The sequence below is a fragment of the Leucopleurus acutus genome (genome assembly GCF_964270905.1).
Source record: "Leucopleurus acutus genome assembly, chromosome: 11".
NCBI lineage: Eukaryota > Metazoa > Chordata > Mammalia > Artiodactyla > Delphinidae > Leucopleurus > Leucopleurus acutus.
Genome location: NC_139152.1, coordinates 83,507,084 through 83,522,008, shown reverse-complemented (window position 1 = coordinate 83,522,008; position 14,925 = coordinate 83,507,084). Strand labels below are relative to the sequence as shown.

The window sequence follows — 14,925 nt, the reverse complement described above, 5'->3', positions numbered from 1 at the left end:
TGTTGAATCAACTCTAGACTTTTGCTTTGAGGTTACTAATAAGCTTACATACATCTCATAGGTAAAATAGTCCATTTTATGCTGATAGCTACTTATCTTCATTTGCCTACAAAGGCTCCACCCTTTTACATTTTTGATGTCACAATTTACCTCTTTCTATGCTGTGCATTTGTTAACAGATTATAGTAGCTATAGTTATTTTTAATGATCTTTTCCTTTAACCTTTATAGTATAGTTAAGTAGTTAATATACCATTCTAATACAGAGTTACCATTTTGTGATTGTTTATTTTTCACCTTTATCATTGTTGTATATTTTCATATGCTTTTATGTCACTGATTAGTGTCTTTTCATCTCAGGTTGAAGGACTTCTTTCAACATTTCTTGCAAGGCAAGTCTAATGGTGGTGAACTCCCTTAGCTTTTGTTTGGGAAAGCCTTTATTTCTCCTTCATAGCTGAAGGATAACTTTGCTAGATAAAGTATTCTTGGCTGTCAATTTTTATCTTTCAGCACTTTGAATATGTCATTCTACTCTCTCCTGGGCTGTAGAATTTCTGCTGAGAATTTCACTGACAGACTAATGTTAGTTTTTTTCCCCTAGCTGCCTTTAATATTCATTATAATGTGTGATGGTTTCATTAATGTGCTTGGAGAAGGTCTTTTTGCATTGAGGTAATAGGGTGTCCTGGTAGCTTTGTGGACTTGTATGTCCCATTTCTTCTCCAGGTTTGGGAAGTTCCCAGTTAGTGTTTTTTAAATGAACTCTCTGCCTCTTCTCTCTCTTTTTCTTCTGGCACACCAATTATTCTTAGATTTGTCTCTCTGATCGAATCTAATAGTTCTCACAGGGTTTCTTCATTTTTAAAAAATCTAATTTCTCTGTCTTCTTCTGACTGAATAATTTCTATATTCCTATACTCCAAGTCACTTATTCTTTCTTCCATCTGGTCTGTCTTATTACCTGTGATCTCTGTTGCATTCTTCATCTCATTCATTGAATTCTTCAGCTCCAGAATTTGTTTGGTCTCTTTTACAATTTCAATCTCTTTGGTAAAGAACTCCTTCTGTTCATTAATTTTATTCCTGAGTTCACTGGATTCCCTTCCCGTGTTTTCTTGTAGCTCAATGAATTTCTTCATGACATCTATTTTGAATTCTTTATCACTTTGAGTGCAACATTATTTTCTTTACGAAACACTGTATTTCCTTGATTTTTCACTGTTTGTTTGACCATATGCACTTCTGCTTTCACATTTGAAGTAACAGACACCTTCCCCAGTTAAGAATTTATACTTACTTTGCTTCTTTCAATAGGTTATAAGCCTAGTAACTTTTATCGTATGCCAGACATATAGAAGCTCTAGATCAAGGGTCAGCAAACTACAGCCTGAAGGCCAAATCTGAATAGCTCTCTGCTTCGTTTCTGTTCTTTTTTTAAACCCACCTGTGAGCTAAGAATGGTTGTTACATTTTAAGTAGTTATATAAATACTTATACAACCATTTAAAATATAATAGCCTCAATCTTGCCTCTTGGCCCCCCAAAGCCTAAAGTATTTACTACTAGCCCTTTAAGAACAAGTTATTAATCTCTGCTCTCAGTGTTCTTTTCCAGCAGAAAAGGTTCCTCATGTTGCGCTTAGGCAGCTAAAGAAAGAGAGGATCACTTCAATGTGGTCACGAGTTAATAAGCCAGGCTGGTAATGGGGTACAGTAAATTTGTAAAGCTCAGTCCACCTCTCTGGCTGTGACTGAGAACGTGGTGGGCCTTTGTCTTGGCCCTGAAAGACCACAAGAGGCTCAGTTCTGTCCTTGGGGAGGTTTTACAGTTAGTTCCTTAGCCTCTTGCCCATCACATCTTCAAAATATTACATTATTAGAGATGAAGAATGGCTTTAAATAAGACAAAATTTCAACTCAACAGTAAGCAAGCTAGAATAATCCTAAATTGTTTGCATATAACAACACAGTTTCAAAATATATAAAGTAAAAGTTGACAGAACTAGAAGGAGCATAAAATTCCCAGGTTGACTGTGCACTTACTTAACACCCTTTTCTTAGTAACTAATAGATAAAATAGACAAAGTTTAATAGGACATATAAGATTTGAACAACACAAACAACCTTGCCAATTGATAGACAACATTATACTCAACAACTGCAGGACACACTTGAAGCACTTATCTAAATAGTAAATATGCAGGGCATAAAGCAAATCTCAACATATATTAATAGCCTAAAATAACACAGAGTATCCTTTGACCACAGTAGAATTAGAAGAAAAAAGTTTGATGCTGGTTGGAGACAAGATGGTGGAGTAGAAGAACTTGAGCTTGCCTCCTATCATGAAACCACCAAAATCACAACTAACTGCTGAACAACCATCGACAAAAAAGACTGGAACCTATGAAAAAAGATATTCTACATCTGAAGACAAAGAAGCCACAACAAGAAGGTAGGAGGGGTGCATTCATGATACCTCTCCAGGTGAGTGACCCACAAACTGGAAAATAATTATACCACAGAGGTTCTCCCACAGGAGTAAGAGTTATAAGCCCTGAGTCAGGCTCCCCAGTCTGGGAGTCTGGCATCAGGAGGAGCCCCCAGAGCATTTGGCTTTGAAGGCCAGTGGGGCTAGATTGCAGGAACTCCTCAGGGGAAATAGAAACTCTACTCTTGGAGGGTGCACAGAAGGTCTTGTGTGCACTGGGCCCCAGAAAAAAAAAGCAGTGACTTCATAGGCGCCTGGGTCAGATCTACCTGCTGGTCTGGGAGGGTCTCCTGGGGTGGTGGGGGTGGCTGTGGCTCACTGTAGCCACAAGGACACTGGTGGTGGAGGTAACAAGGAGTATTCATTGGCGTGAGCTCTGCTGGAGGCTGCCATTTTGTCACCAAGACCTGGTGACCACCCAACAGCCAGTAGGCTCCAGTGCTGAGATGCCTCAGGCTAAACAAACAACAGGGCAGAAACACAGCACCCCCCCCCCCCCCATCAGCAGACAGGTTGCTTAAAGTCTTCCTGAGCACACAGCCACCTCTAAACACACCCCTAGACATGGCCCTGCCCAACAGAGGGACAAGACCCAGCTATACCCACTAGTAGGCAGGGACCAGTCTCTCCCACCAGGAAGTCTGCATAAGCCTTTTAGACCAGTCTCACCCACCAGGAGACAGATGCCAGAAAAAAGGAACTACGATCCTGCAGCCTGCAGAATGGAGACCACAAACACAAAGTCAGACAAAATGAGACAGCAAAGAAATATGTTTCAGATGAAGGAAAAAGATAAAACCCCAGAAGAACAACTAAGTGAAGTGGAGATATAGGCAATGTACCCAAAAAAGAATTCAGAGTAATGATAGTAAAGGTGATCCAAGATCTCAGAAAAAGAATGGAGGCATAGACCGAGAAGATACAAGCAATGTTTAACAAAGAGCTAGAGGCTATAAAGAGCAAACAGAGTTGAACAATACAATAACTGAAATGAAAAATACACTAGAAGGAATCAACAGCAGAAATAAGTAAGGCAAAAGAACAGATAAGTGAGCTGGAAGACAGAATGGTGGAAATCACTGCCATGGAGCAGAATAAAGAAAAATGAGTGAAAAGAAATGAAGACAGTCTAAGAGACCTCTGGGACAACATTGAATGCACCAACATTCGCATAATAGGGGTCCCAGAAGGAGAAGAGAGAGAAAGGGCCTGAGAAAACGTTTGAAGAGATAATAGCTGAAAACTTCCTAACAGGGGAAAGGAAACAGTTACGCAAGTCCAGGAAGTGCAGAGAGGCCCATACAGGATAAAACCAAGGGGGAACATGCACACAGTAATCAAACTGACAAAAATTAAAGACAAAGAGAAAATATTAAAGGCAACAAGGGAAAAGCAACGAATAACATACAAGGGAATCCCCATAAGGTTATCAGCTGATTTCACAGCAAAAACTGTGCAGGCCAGAAGGGAGTGGCATGATGTATTTCAAGTGATGAAAGGGAAGAACCTACAACCAAGAGTACTCTACCCAGCGAGGCTCTCGTTCAGATTTGACAGAGAAAGCAAAAGCTTTACAGGCAAGCAAAAGCCAAGAGAATTCAGCACCACCAACCCAGCTTTACAACAAATGCTAAAGGAATTTCTCTAGGTGGAAAGAAAAGGCCGCAACTAGAAACAAGAAAATTACAAATGGGAAAGCTCACCAGTAAAGGCAAACATACAGTAAAGGTAGGAAACCATCTAAACACAAATAAGATATCAAAACCAGCAACTGTGGGGCTTCCCTGGTGGCGCAGTGGTTGAGAGTCCGCCTGCCGATGCAGGGGACACGGGTTCGTGCCCTGATCTGGGAAGATCCCACATGCCGCGGAGCAGCTGGGCCCCTGAGCCATGGCTGCTGAGCCTGCGCTTCCAGAGCCTGTGCTCTGCAATGGGAGAGGCCACAAAGTGACAGCCCCGTGTACCGCAAAAAAAAAAAAAAAAAAAAAACAACAAAAAAACCCCAGCAGCTGTGAGAAGAGGAGTGTACAGATGCAGGATATTGGAAATGCATTTGAAATGGACAGACCAGAAACTTAAAACAATCTTCTATATATATATAGACTGCTATATCAAAACCTCATGGGAACCGCAAACTGAAAATCTTCAATAGACACACACACAAAAAAGAAAAAGCATTCCAAACACAACACTAAAGATAGTCATCAAACCACAAGAGAAGAAAACAAAAGACGGAGGGAAGAGAAAAGACCTACAAAAACAAATCCAAAACAATTAACAAAATGGCAGTAAGAACATACATATTGGTAGCTACCTTAAATGCAAATGGATTAAATGCACCAAACAAAAGACACAGACTGGCTGGCTGGATTCAAAAACAAGACCTGTATATATGCTGTCTACAAGAGACCCAATTCAGATCTACAGACACATATAGACTGAAACTAAGAGGATGGAAAAAGGTATTACATGCAAATGTTAATCAAAAGAAAGCTGGAGTAGCAATACTCATACCAGACAAATTAGACTTTAAAATAAAGACTGCTATAAGAGACAAAGAAGGACACTACATAATGGTCAAGGGATCAATCCAAGAAGAAGATATAACAATTGTATACATGTGCCCAACAGAGGAGCATAAGGCAAATGCCAATAGCCATAAAAGGAGAAATGGACAGTAACAGTGGGGGACTTTAACACCCCACTTGCATCAATGGACAGATCATCCAGACAGAAACTCAATAAGGAAGCACAGGCCTTAAATGACATATTAGACCAGATGGACTTAATTGATATTTATAGAGCATTTCATCCGAAAGCAGCAGAATACACATTTTTAAGTGTACATGGAACACTCTCCAGGATAGATCACATGCTGGGCCGTAAAGCAAGCCTTGGTAAATTAAAGAAAACTGAAATCATATCAAGCATCTTTTCTGACCACAACACTATGAGATTAGAAATCAACTACAAAGAAAAAAAAAAAACTGTAAGAAGCCAATGACGGAGGGATAGCTAGAAAATCCTCAAATATTTTGATACTAAGCAACACATTTCTAAAAAAAACCCCCATAGGTTAAAAAAAACACTACAATGGCAATTAGCAAATAGCAAATGCCTTGATGCTGAAAATATAGCATATCAAAACTTATAGGATACAGCTATGAAGCAGTATTCATAGAGAAACTCATAGTTCTAAATGCCTAAATTAGAAAAAGAAGTAGAAAATCAGTTATTTGAGCTTCCATCTGAAGATGTTTGGAAAAGAGAAAATTAGGCCCAAAGAAAGAATAGGCAGGAAATAAGAGCAGAAATAAATGAAAAAATTAATAAACCTCTAGCCAGATTGTTAAAGGAAAAAAGCAAAAAGCACAAACTATGAAAGTATAAATGAAAACGAGAACATCGCTACAGACCTTATGTACATTAAAAGTTCGTAAGAGTATTATAAACAACTTTATTCCACTAAATGTGAAAATTCAGATGAAACAGATGAGTTTCTTGAAAAATACAACTAAACCACAGAGTACTGAAATGGTTACTTGAAGAAATAGAAAATCTGAATAGTCATATATCTATTAACGAAATTAAATCTATAATTAGAAACTTTCCTACAAAAGATATTCCAGGTCCAGCTAACAAAAGATTCATATCCAGAATATATAAATAACTTCTAAAATCACTAAGAAAGAGAAACAGAACAGAATCATGGGCCCGAATGGGAATTCACGAAAGAGGATACCCAAATGACCAGAAGCATATGAAAAGGTATTCAGCATTTTAAGTTGCCATGAAATTTCAAATTAAAACAATGATGAGGTACTACTACATACGAACCAGAATGCCCAAAATTTAAAAAGACGGACACTAACAAGTTTTAGTGAGTATGTGGAATAACCGAAGCTCTTATATTGCTAGTTGGAGTTTTGAAAACTGTTTGCAGGTGTCTACTGAAGAGCCACAAACACGTACATTATCATGGCCACTCCACTGGTAACCCCACTCTTGCATAAATTCCCAACAGAAATACATACAAATGTTAACCAAAACCCATGTACCAAGATGTTCATAGCAATATCGTTTGTAAGAACCCAAACCTAGAAACAACTCACAAATCTATCACCAGTAGAATGGATGGGTAAATAGTGGTGAATTCCAGTTTTCAGGGGTCTAGAAGATCTGCAGACTCACAAACTAGTTCATCCACTGGCACACTGATGCCTGCACATCCACAAGTAAGTTTGCCTCTTTTTTTTTTTTTTTTTGACTCAAGTTTGACAGAGGCTTTGATTCTTACTAAAATGCAACTATCTAGCTCATTAATCCTTAGCAGTGCTCAGAAGTCCATTTCATGATATGGGAAAGGATTGAGGGATTGGTGGGGGAAGGGGAGAAAGATGGAATGGAAAGTATCTGGGATTGGAAATGAACAAGAAACTACATGTGACTAAGGAAAGATGGAGGTGGGTATCAAAGACAAACTCACTTGTTTCATAATTTTGCTTCAGGTACACATTCTACGAATACTATACAAAAATGAAAATGAAATTTTACCTGCTAGCAAATGGAAGTATCTTATAAATATGTTATTGAATGGAATAAGCCATTTACAAAAGAAAATGTATAATTCCATTTCTATAGAGATTTTTTAAACCAGGCAAAATTAGAAGTCAGGAAAGTGGTTGGGGAGGGTGTTATAACTGGGAAAGGAAACAAGGGAGCCTTCTTTGATACTGATAATATCCTATTTCTTGATGTAGCTCACAGGATGACAAACATTTTCTGTAAAGAGCCAGATAGTAAATATTCCAGGCTTTGTGGGCCATAAAGTCTCTGTCACAACTAATCAGCTCTGCTGCTATAGTGCAAAAGTAACTACAGATAATATGTAGAGGCCTGGAGACGAGATGGCAGAGAAGGACTTGAGCTTACCTCCTCTCATGAAGACACCAAAATCACAGCTAACTGCTGAACAACCATCAACAAAAAAGACACAGTACCACCAAAAAAGGTATTCTACACCCAAAGATAGAGAAGAAGCCACAACAGGACTGTAGGAGGGGCACTTTCCTGATATAATCAAATCCCATACCTGCTGGGTGGGCGACCCACAAACTGGAAAATAATTATATCGCAGGGGTTCTCCCATAGGAGTGAGCCCTATGTCGAGCTCCGCAGCCTAGGGGTCTGGCATCAGAAGGAGGAGCCCCGAGAGCATCTGACTTTGAAAGCCAGCAGGGCTTGAGTGAAGGAGCTCCACAGGAGTGGGGGAAACAGGGACTCCACTCTTGGAGGGTGCACACAATGTTTAGCGTGCACTAAGACCCAGGGCAATGCAGTGACTCCATACGAGCCTGGGCCAGACCTACCTGCGGGTCTTGGAGGTTCTCCTGGGGAAGCGGGGGTCAGCTGTGGCTCACTTTGGGGGCAAGGACACTGGTGGCAGATGCTTTTTGGCACCTGAGACCTGGCCCCACCCAACAGCCTGCAGGCTCCAGTGCTGGGATGCCTCAGGCCAAACAACCAACCAGCCAAACAACCAGCCAGCAGGGTGGGAACACACACAGCCCCACCCATCAGCAGACAGGCTGCCTAAAGTCATCCTGAGCAAATCGGTCAGTGTGATGCACCACATTGACAAACTGAAGAATAAAAACCATATGATCATCTCAGTAGATGCAGAAAAAGCTTTGGACAAAATTCAACACCCATTTATGATAAAAACTCTCCAAAAAGTGGGCATAGAGGGAACGTACCTCAATATTATAAAGGCCATATATGACAAACCCACAGCTAACATCATACTCAACAGTGAAGAGCTGAAAGCATTTCCTCTAAGATCAGGAACAAGACAAGGATGTCCACTCTCGCTACTTTTATTCAACATAGTTTTGGAAGTCCTAGACAATGGCAATCAGAGAAGAAAAAGAAATAAAAGGAATCCAAATTGGAAAAGAAGAAGTAAAACTATCACTGTTTGCAGATGACATGATACTATACATAGAAAATCCTAAAGATGCTTCCAGAATAGTACTAGACCTCATCAATGAATCTGGTAAGGTTGCAGGATACAAAGTTAATACACAGAAATCTGTTGCATTTCTATACACTAACAGTGAAAGATCAGAAAGAGAAATTAAGGAAACAATCCCATTTATCATCACATCAAAAAGAATAAAATACCTAGGAATAAACCTACCTAAGGAGGCAAAAGACCTGTACTCTGAAAACTATAGGATGCTGATGAAAGAAAATGAAGATGACCCAAACATGGAAAAATGATATACCATGTTCTTGGACTGGAAGAATCAATATTGTCAAAATGACTGTACTATACAAGGCAACCTACAGATTCAATTCAATCCTTATTAAATTACCAGTGGCATTTTTCACAGAAGTAGAACAAAAATATTTTAAATGTGTATGGAAACACAAAAGACCCTGAACAGCCAAAGCAATCCTGAGAAAAGAAAATGGAGCTGAAGGATTCAGGCTCCCTGACTTACAGTAATGAAAATAAAAACAAAAATAAACAAATGGGACCTAATTAAACTTAAAAGCTTTTGCACAGCACAGGAAACCACAAACAAAATGAAAAGACAACCCTTAATGGGAGAAAATATTTGCAAATGAAGTGACCTACAAGGGATTAGTTGCCAAAATATACAAATAGCTCATGGAACTGAACATCAAAACAAAAACACAACCCAGTCAAAAAATGGGCAGAAGATCTAAATAGACATTTCTCCAAAGAAGACATACAGATGGTCAACAGGCACATGAAAAGACTCTCAGCATCGCTATTTATTAGAGAAATGCAGATCAAAACTACAATGAGGAATCACCTCACACTGGTCAGAATGACTGTCATCAAATAGTCTACAAACAGTAAATGCTGGAGAGGGTGTGGAGAGAAGGGAACCCTCCTACACAGTTGGTGGGAATGTAAATTGGTACAGCCACTATGGAGAACAGTATGGAGGTTCCTTAAAAAACTAAAAATAGAACTACCATACGACCCAGCAATCCTGGGCATATATCTGGAGAAAACCATAATTCAAAAAGATACATGCACCCCAATGTTCATTGCAGCACTATATACAATGGCCAAGACATGGAAGCAACCTAAATGTCCATCAGCAGAGGAATGGATAAAGAAGATGTGGTACATATATACAATGGAATATTACTCGGCCATAAAAAAGAATGAAATAATGCCACCTGCAGCAACATGATGGACCCAGAGAATATTGTGCTTAGTGAAATAAGTCAGAGAAAGACAAGTGCTATATGATATCACAAGTGGAGTCTAAAAACATGATACAAATGAACTTATTTCCTAAACAGAAAGAGACTCACAGACTTCAAAAACAAACTTATGGTTACCAAAGGGGAAAGGTGGGGAGGAGGGATAAATTAGGAGTTTGGGATTCACATATACACAGTACTATATATGAAATAGATAATCAACAAGGACCTACTGTATAGCACAGGGAACTCTACACAATATTCTGTAATAATCTATATGGGAAAAGAATCTGAAAAAGAATGGATATATGTATATGTATAACTGAACCACTTTGCTGTACACCCAAAACTAACATAACATTGTAAATCAACTGTAATATAAAATAAAAATTAAATTAAAAAACTATAGATAATGTGTAAATAAACGGGTATTGCTGTGTTTCAATAGAATGTTATTTACAAAGCCAGGCAGTGGACTGGCTTTGGGTCTGAGGGCAGTAGTGTGTTAACCCCTCACCTACATAGTTTGGTTACATTTGTGCATAAATTTGTGAATATTTATTGATCTGTACACTTTTGATTTATATGCTTTTCTCACTATATATTCTACTTCGATGAATACATTTAAAAAATACAACAAAGCAGGAAAGTCGTTAAGAAAATAACAAAAACAACAAGAGCAGAAGCAAGCAGTTAGGATTCACTGGTCTGCTTGTAATGCTGCTTCTGAGATGTGTTTCTTGCTGCAAAGATACTGGAGTATTTGGAGCACTACCAGTTCTTTTCATGCACTCTATATACCAACATTATTGTTCATTTCCTTCTTTATGGGAGGAGAATCCATTAAGAGACCTCCAAGTGGTTAGTTCACTTAATGAATTCCCTTTATTAAGTGTTATTATTACTGCCCAAATTGATTTCTTCTCCAAGTTATATCATTCTGCCATTCTATAATTGAAACTCTAAAAACATTGGTAGGCACTCAGGACATAAGTGATCTAAGAAACATTAAGTATCAACTCTACTACTGCTTTAATTTTCAGATTTGCCCAGAAAGAACTTCTTTCAGAAGTAATGTATCTTGCCCATCCCTACCCCCACTTTCACCCCAATGTTACAGAGCTTAAACATAATTAGAAAAAAAGAGAAAAGCTATCCACACTCAGTGTATCTGCTAAGGGATTTTGTTAAGCTTTTCTCCCCTGGAAGACAAGAAGAATAGAAAAATAGTAATAATGACAGGGATGACATATATCAAGTACATACTACGAGCCAGGCATTGTTCTAAGCCCTTTCCATGTGTTTATTTAATCCACATAGAAGTGCTCTGAAGTGGTTACTTTTTTTATCCCCATTATAAAGAAGAGGAAAGTGAGACAAAGAGATTAAGTAATTGCCCAAGGTTTCACAGTTAATAAGTGAGGGGCTGGGATTTGAACTCAGGTAATCTGTTTCTAAAGCTCATGCTCTCAGCTACATGCTAAAGTAAGTAGCTTGGATTTGATTATAGAGAAATTAGATTCCTTCAATATAAGTGTAGCATAGCTTACGCATTCCCAGCTTCCTGCCACCCCCTCAAGGGAAATGACTGTCCCCCGTCTACGCCCTACTGACTCATACTGCAGCATCTATGCCACTTTATTGCACTTACCTTTTGTATCTCTGACTTTCCCTCACTGTGCACTCTTTCAGAGCTGGGACTGTGCCTGATTCCTTCTTGTATCTCTAGTGCCAAACATGATGTCTGCCTGGACATAACATGGCTCAAAAGATGTCTGCTGGATACAAACTACTATATATAAAATAGATAAACAACAAGGTCCTACTGTATAGCACAGGGAACTATATTAAATATCTTATAATAAACTATAATAGAAAGGAATATGAAAAAGAATGTTTATATTCTTTTATGTATATATGTATAACTGAATCACTTTGCCATACACCTGAAACTAACACAACATTGTAAATGAACTATACTTCAATAAAAAAAAACCATGTCTGCTGAATGAATGAATCAATCACACCATGAGTGATCACTCCTTTTTCTTTGGTTCACCAAGTTTTCAGCTCATTTTTTTCTGGTGATTTATTACAAGGGACAGGACACAATGTCATGAAGAACGTGAAGTGACTTGGCACTATTTCTGTCAATAAGGCTTCTTAAAGCAAGAACACCCTTCCTCTGCATTTAGCTCAAGAATCCCCCCATACTGCTAGCCTCGATGATAACGGTGTATGTCTAGTTAAATGTAGCTAGGACTTACATTTATAATTAATAGGATAAAACAGACAACAAGGTCCTACTCTATAGCACAGGGAACTATATTCAATATCCTACGATAAACCATAATAGAAAAGAATATGAAAAGAATTATAACTGAGTCATTTTGCTGTACAGCAGAAATTAACACAACTATATAATTGTAATTGTAATTACAATTGTAATTATACAATTGTACAATTATACAATTGTAATTATAATTGTTAATTGTTATATAATTATATGTTGTATATAATTGTATATAATATATATTGTATATAATACAATATTATATATTTTTGTATATATATATAATTGTATATAATATATATTGTATATAATTACACAATTATAATTGTAATTATAATTGTTAATTGTAAATTAACTATACTTCAATAAAATTTTTAAAAATCAGATAAAATAGGCTATTTTCATACTCATTTCTAAGTATTCGTCGAAAAGTCCGTAGGCATTCATCGGCTGAAGGTTGTAGTCCTTTTCCCACTGTGGGAAACTTATTTTCCTTTCAGGTCCATGCTCTTGTCGTACTTTCCTTCTAGTCCACCAATTCTGAATTAACCTGCACAACAAGATCAATTTATTAAAAAATATATATATGTATATAGCTGTTCATAAGACTTAAGTAATAAGAAATAGAATATAGAACAATAGTTTAAAAAATTTAGGACACGTTGCCAAGGAAATGAAGCCTTGGATTAGAAGGGAAATAACAATGGAGGCTACACTTCAAGCATTTGTACTTGCAAGTGAACAGAATGATGGATGAACTTATTTTAATCATTCACGAAACTCTCTCTCGTCCAGTGTTGCCTCGGAGGGTTGGGTAGAGGACTGAGAACATTGATAACCTGATCCCCCAGTACAAAGGCAACCCGCAGGCCTCTGAGAAGAAGATGGTTTGGGCTAGCTGGCTTAGTTGAGGACCCGTGAGCAGTCTTACCATGGGGTGCTGACCTGCATACTCTGACTCGAGGGCCCTAGAAGGTCTGAAAACCCACAAAGGTTTCCTCCTCTCCTGGCATACAGAAGCCCGCAGGTCCACAACTGGATCTGCCTGCTTTGGGGTTGAGTTTGACAGAGGCTCTGATTCCCAATAAAATGCATCTCACACTGGTGAGGTTAGTACATTAATCCTTGGCAGTGTTCAGAAGTGCATCTTACGATACGGAACAGGGTTGAAGAAATTGGGGTGTGTGTGTGTGGGGTCAGGTTTGTGTGCTGTAGGGGGCAAGGAGAAAGCTGAGGGGTATCTGAGAGTAGTGATGCCAAAGCAAAACCAAATGTGAAATAAACTAAATAAGGGGATGGGTATCAAAGACAATTCTGTCTACTTCACAATTTTGCTCTATGCCCATATTAGTAGAAGATAAATATAGTTCCCTTTGATGTCTATGACATTTTGATAAGTTATGGATGATACTTTAAAAGAGAATATAATGCTTCTAATTTTAAAATTTTATGCTTTGTTTTTTCTAATTTTATAGAAAACATCAACACTTGGAAGAAGTTTTCTAAAAATAAATCTAAGAAGAGAAAATTACTGGCAGTGGTTCTGACGGGGAGCTAAGAGATGACTTTTCGAAGTGAACCGAGTTCCAGTTAATTGTTCTGGCTGAGTGGTCTTCCCTGAAACCTGGAATTCTCTATGGAGACACTTGAGCTGACCTGGAAACCTGTAGGTGTAGAATTAAAGAAGAAATAGAAGTGCTGCTGATTTCTGTCCCTTTAAAACTTAACTGACCAGAACTGGGCAGACACTGCCAAATTCAAGGTCATCCTTACAAAGGTGATGCAGGTTTTTGCCCGTTGCCATCAGCATAAACTGTCATCATCAGATAATGATGTTTTTACTGGTTAGGATAGGCTTACTTGGAAATACTCCAGTTTCTTTTTTGAATCATTTTTTTAGGTCTTCTTTCCATAAGTTCCTTTCCTGTACAGTTGAATTTAAGGAAGTTTAAAGAAATTACCATTTCTGCTTTATTGCAGGGGTTGGGGAGTAGAGACCTCGTTAACGTGTCATCATCATATAAAGCAGCTTGGAAGCAGGTATCCAATGATTTAGGGGCCCACAGAGACTTCTTAAAGAATATTCACTTTTGTTTATGCGATCTGTGCTAAATCTTCCAAAAGAGCCAATGTTTATTATTTTCATGATTTGTCTTTGAATATCTAAGCAAGAAGACTTAGCTCCAGGTACACACACACACACACACACACACACACACACACGGGCTTAACTGCTGAGTCTGCATTGCTTATCTTACTTGCCACACGTAGAAAAGCCAATGAGACGTGCTGCCTCTCAAGTATAGATATCTAAGGTACTTACGGGTAGCCAAGTTCCATGAAATTATTCCAGGTCTGCTTTAGCACCATTATAATACCCATTTGCATACAGAGATCAATAAGGCATCCACTAGGGTGGCACTGCGAGGTAAGCAAACACAGAAATTCAAGAATCAATGGTCAGGAAGAAAGGCTGTCTGGTTTCTAATCTGCACAAAGTTGCCCTAAGCCTGTTTAACGCCAAGTCTGTAGGAAACAAGGAATGATGGGAGAATACAGACCTCTTCTAGTCTCCACCTGTTTATCAGCCTCAAGTAGGCACCTGGGTGTCCTGTGAATCTTCAACACACACAGAAAAACAAACAATTAGCATCCTGTAGCCTTCAGTGAATATCATATTCAGATTAGCACATCCTCCAGGGAAAATTACCGGTGCAGTAAGGAACAGGTGTCAGGGAATTAGGAAAACTCTCTGGAACTGGCATAACGGCAGCTTCTGGAATTCTCCGGGGGATATTTCTCTCCTGGCCCTTCTGTCTGGCTCCTGAACACAGAGGCCAGTCCTCGATGCCTGCTGTGGCTTTTAACATTTTCTGCTGAATATCAAGGGGC

The 14,925-nt window shown here is 38.6% G+C and overlaps 1 protein-coding gene across 2 annotated transcripts in view; it reads right to left on the bottom strand.

The window, feature by feature from the left end:
* ANO4 (anoctamin 4) overlaps positions 1-14,925 on the bottom strand; it is a gene marked incomplete at both ends in the record, with an annotated part of 231,406 nt that overhangs the window by 44,376 nt on the left and 172,105 nt on the right. For both annotated transcript variants that reach the window (XM_082850054.1, XM_082850055.1), the window contains 3 exons: positions 12,441-12,583; positions 14,357-14,454; positions 14,595-14,652. In XM_082850054.1, the coding sequence (XP_082706180.1) occupies positions 12,441-12,583; positions 14,357-14,454; positions 14,595-14,652 (299 nt within the window). The remainder of the gene's footprint in view (positions 1-12,440; positions 12,584-14,356; positions 14,455-14,594; positions 14,653-14,925) is intronic.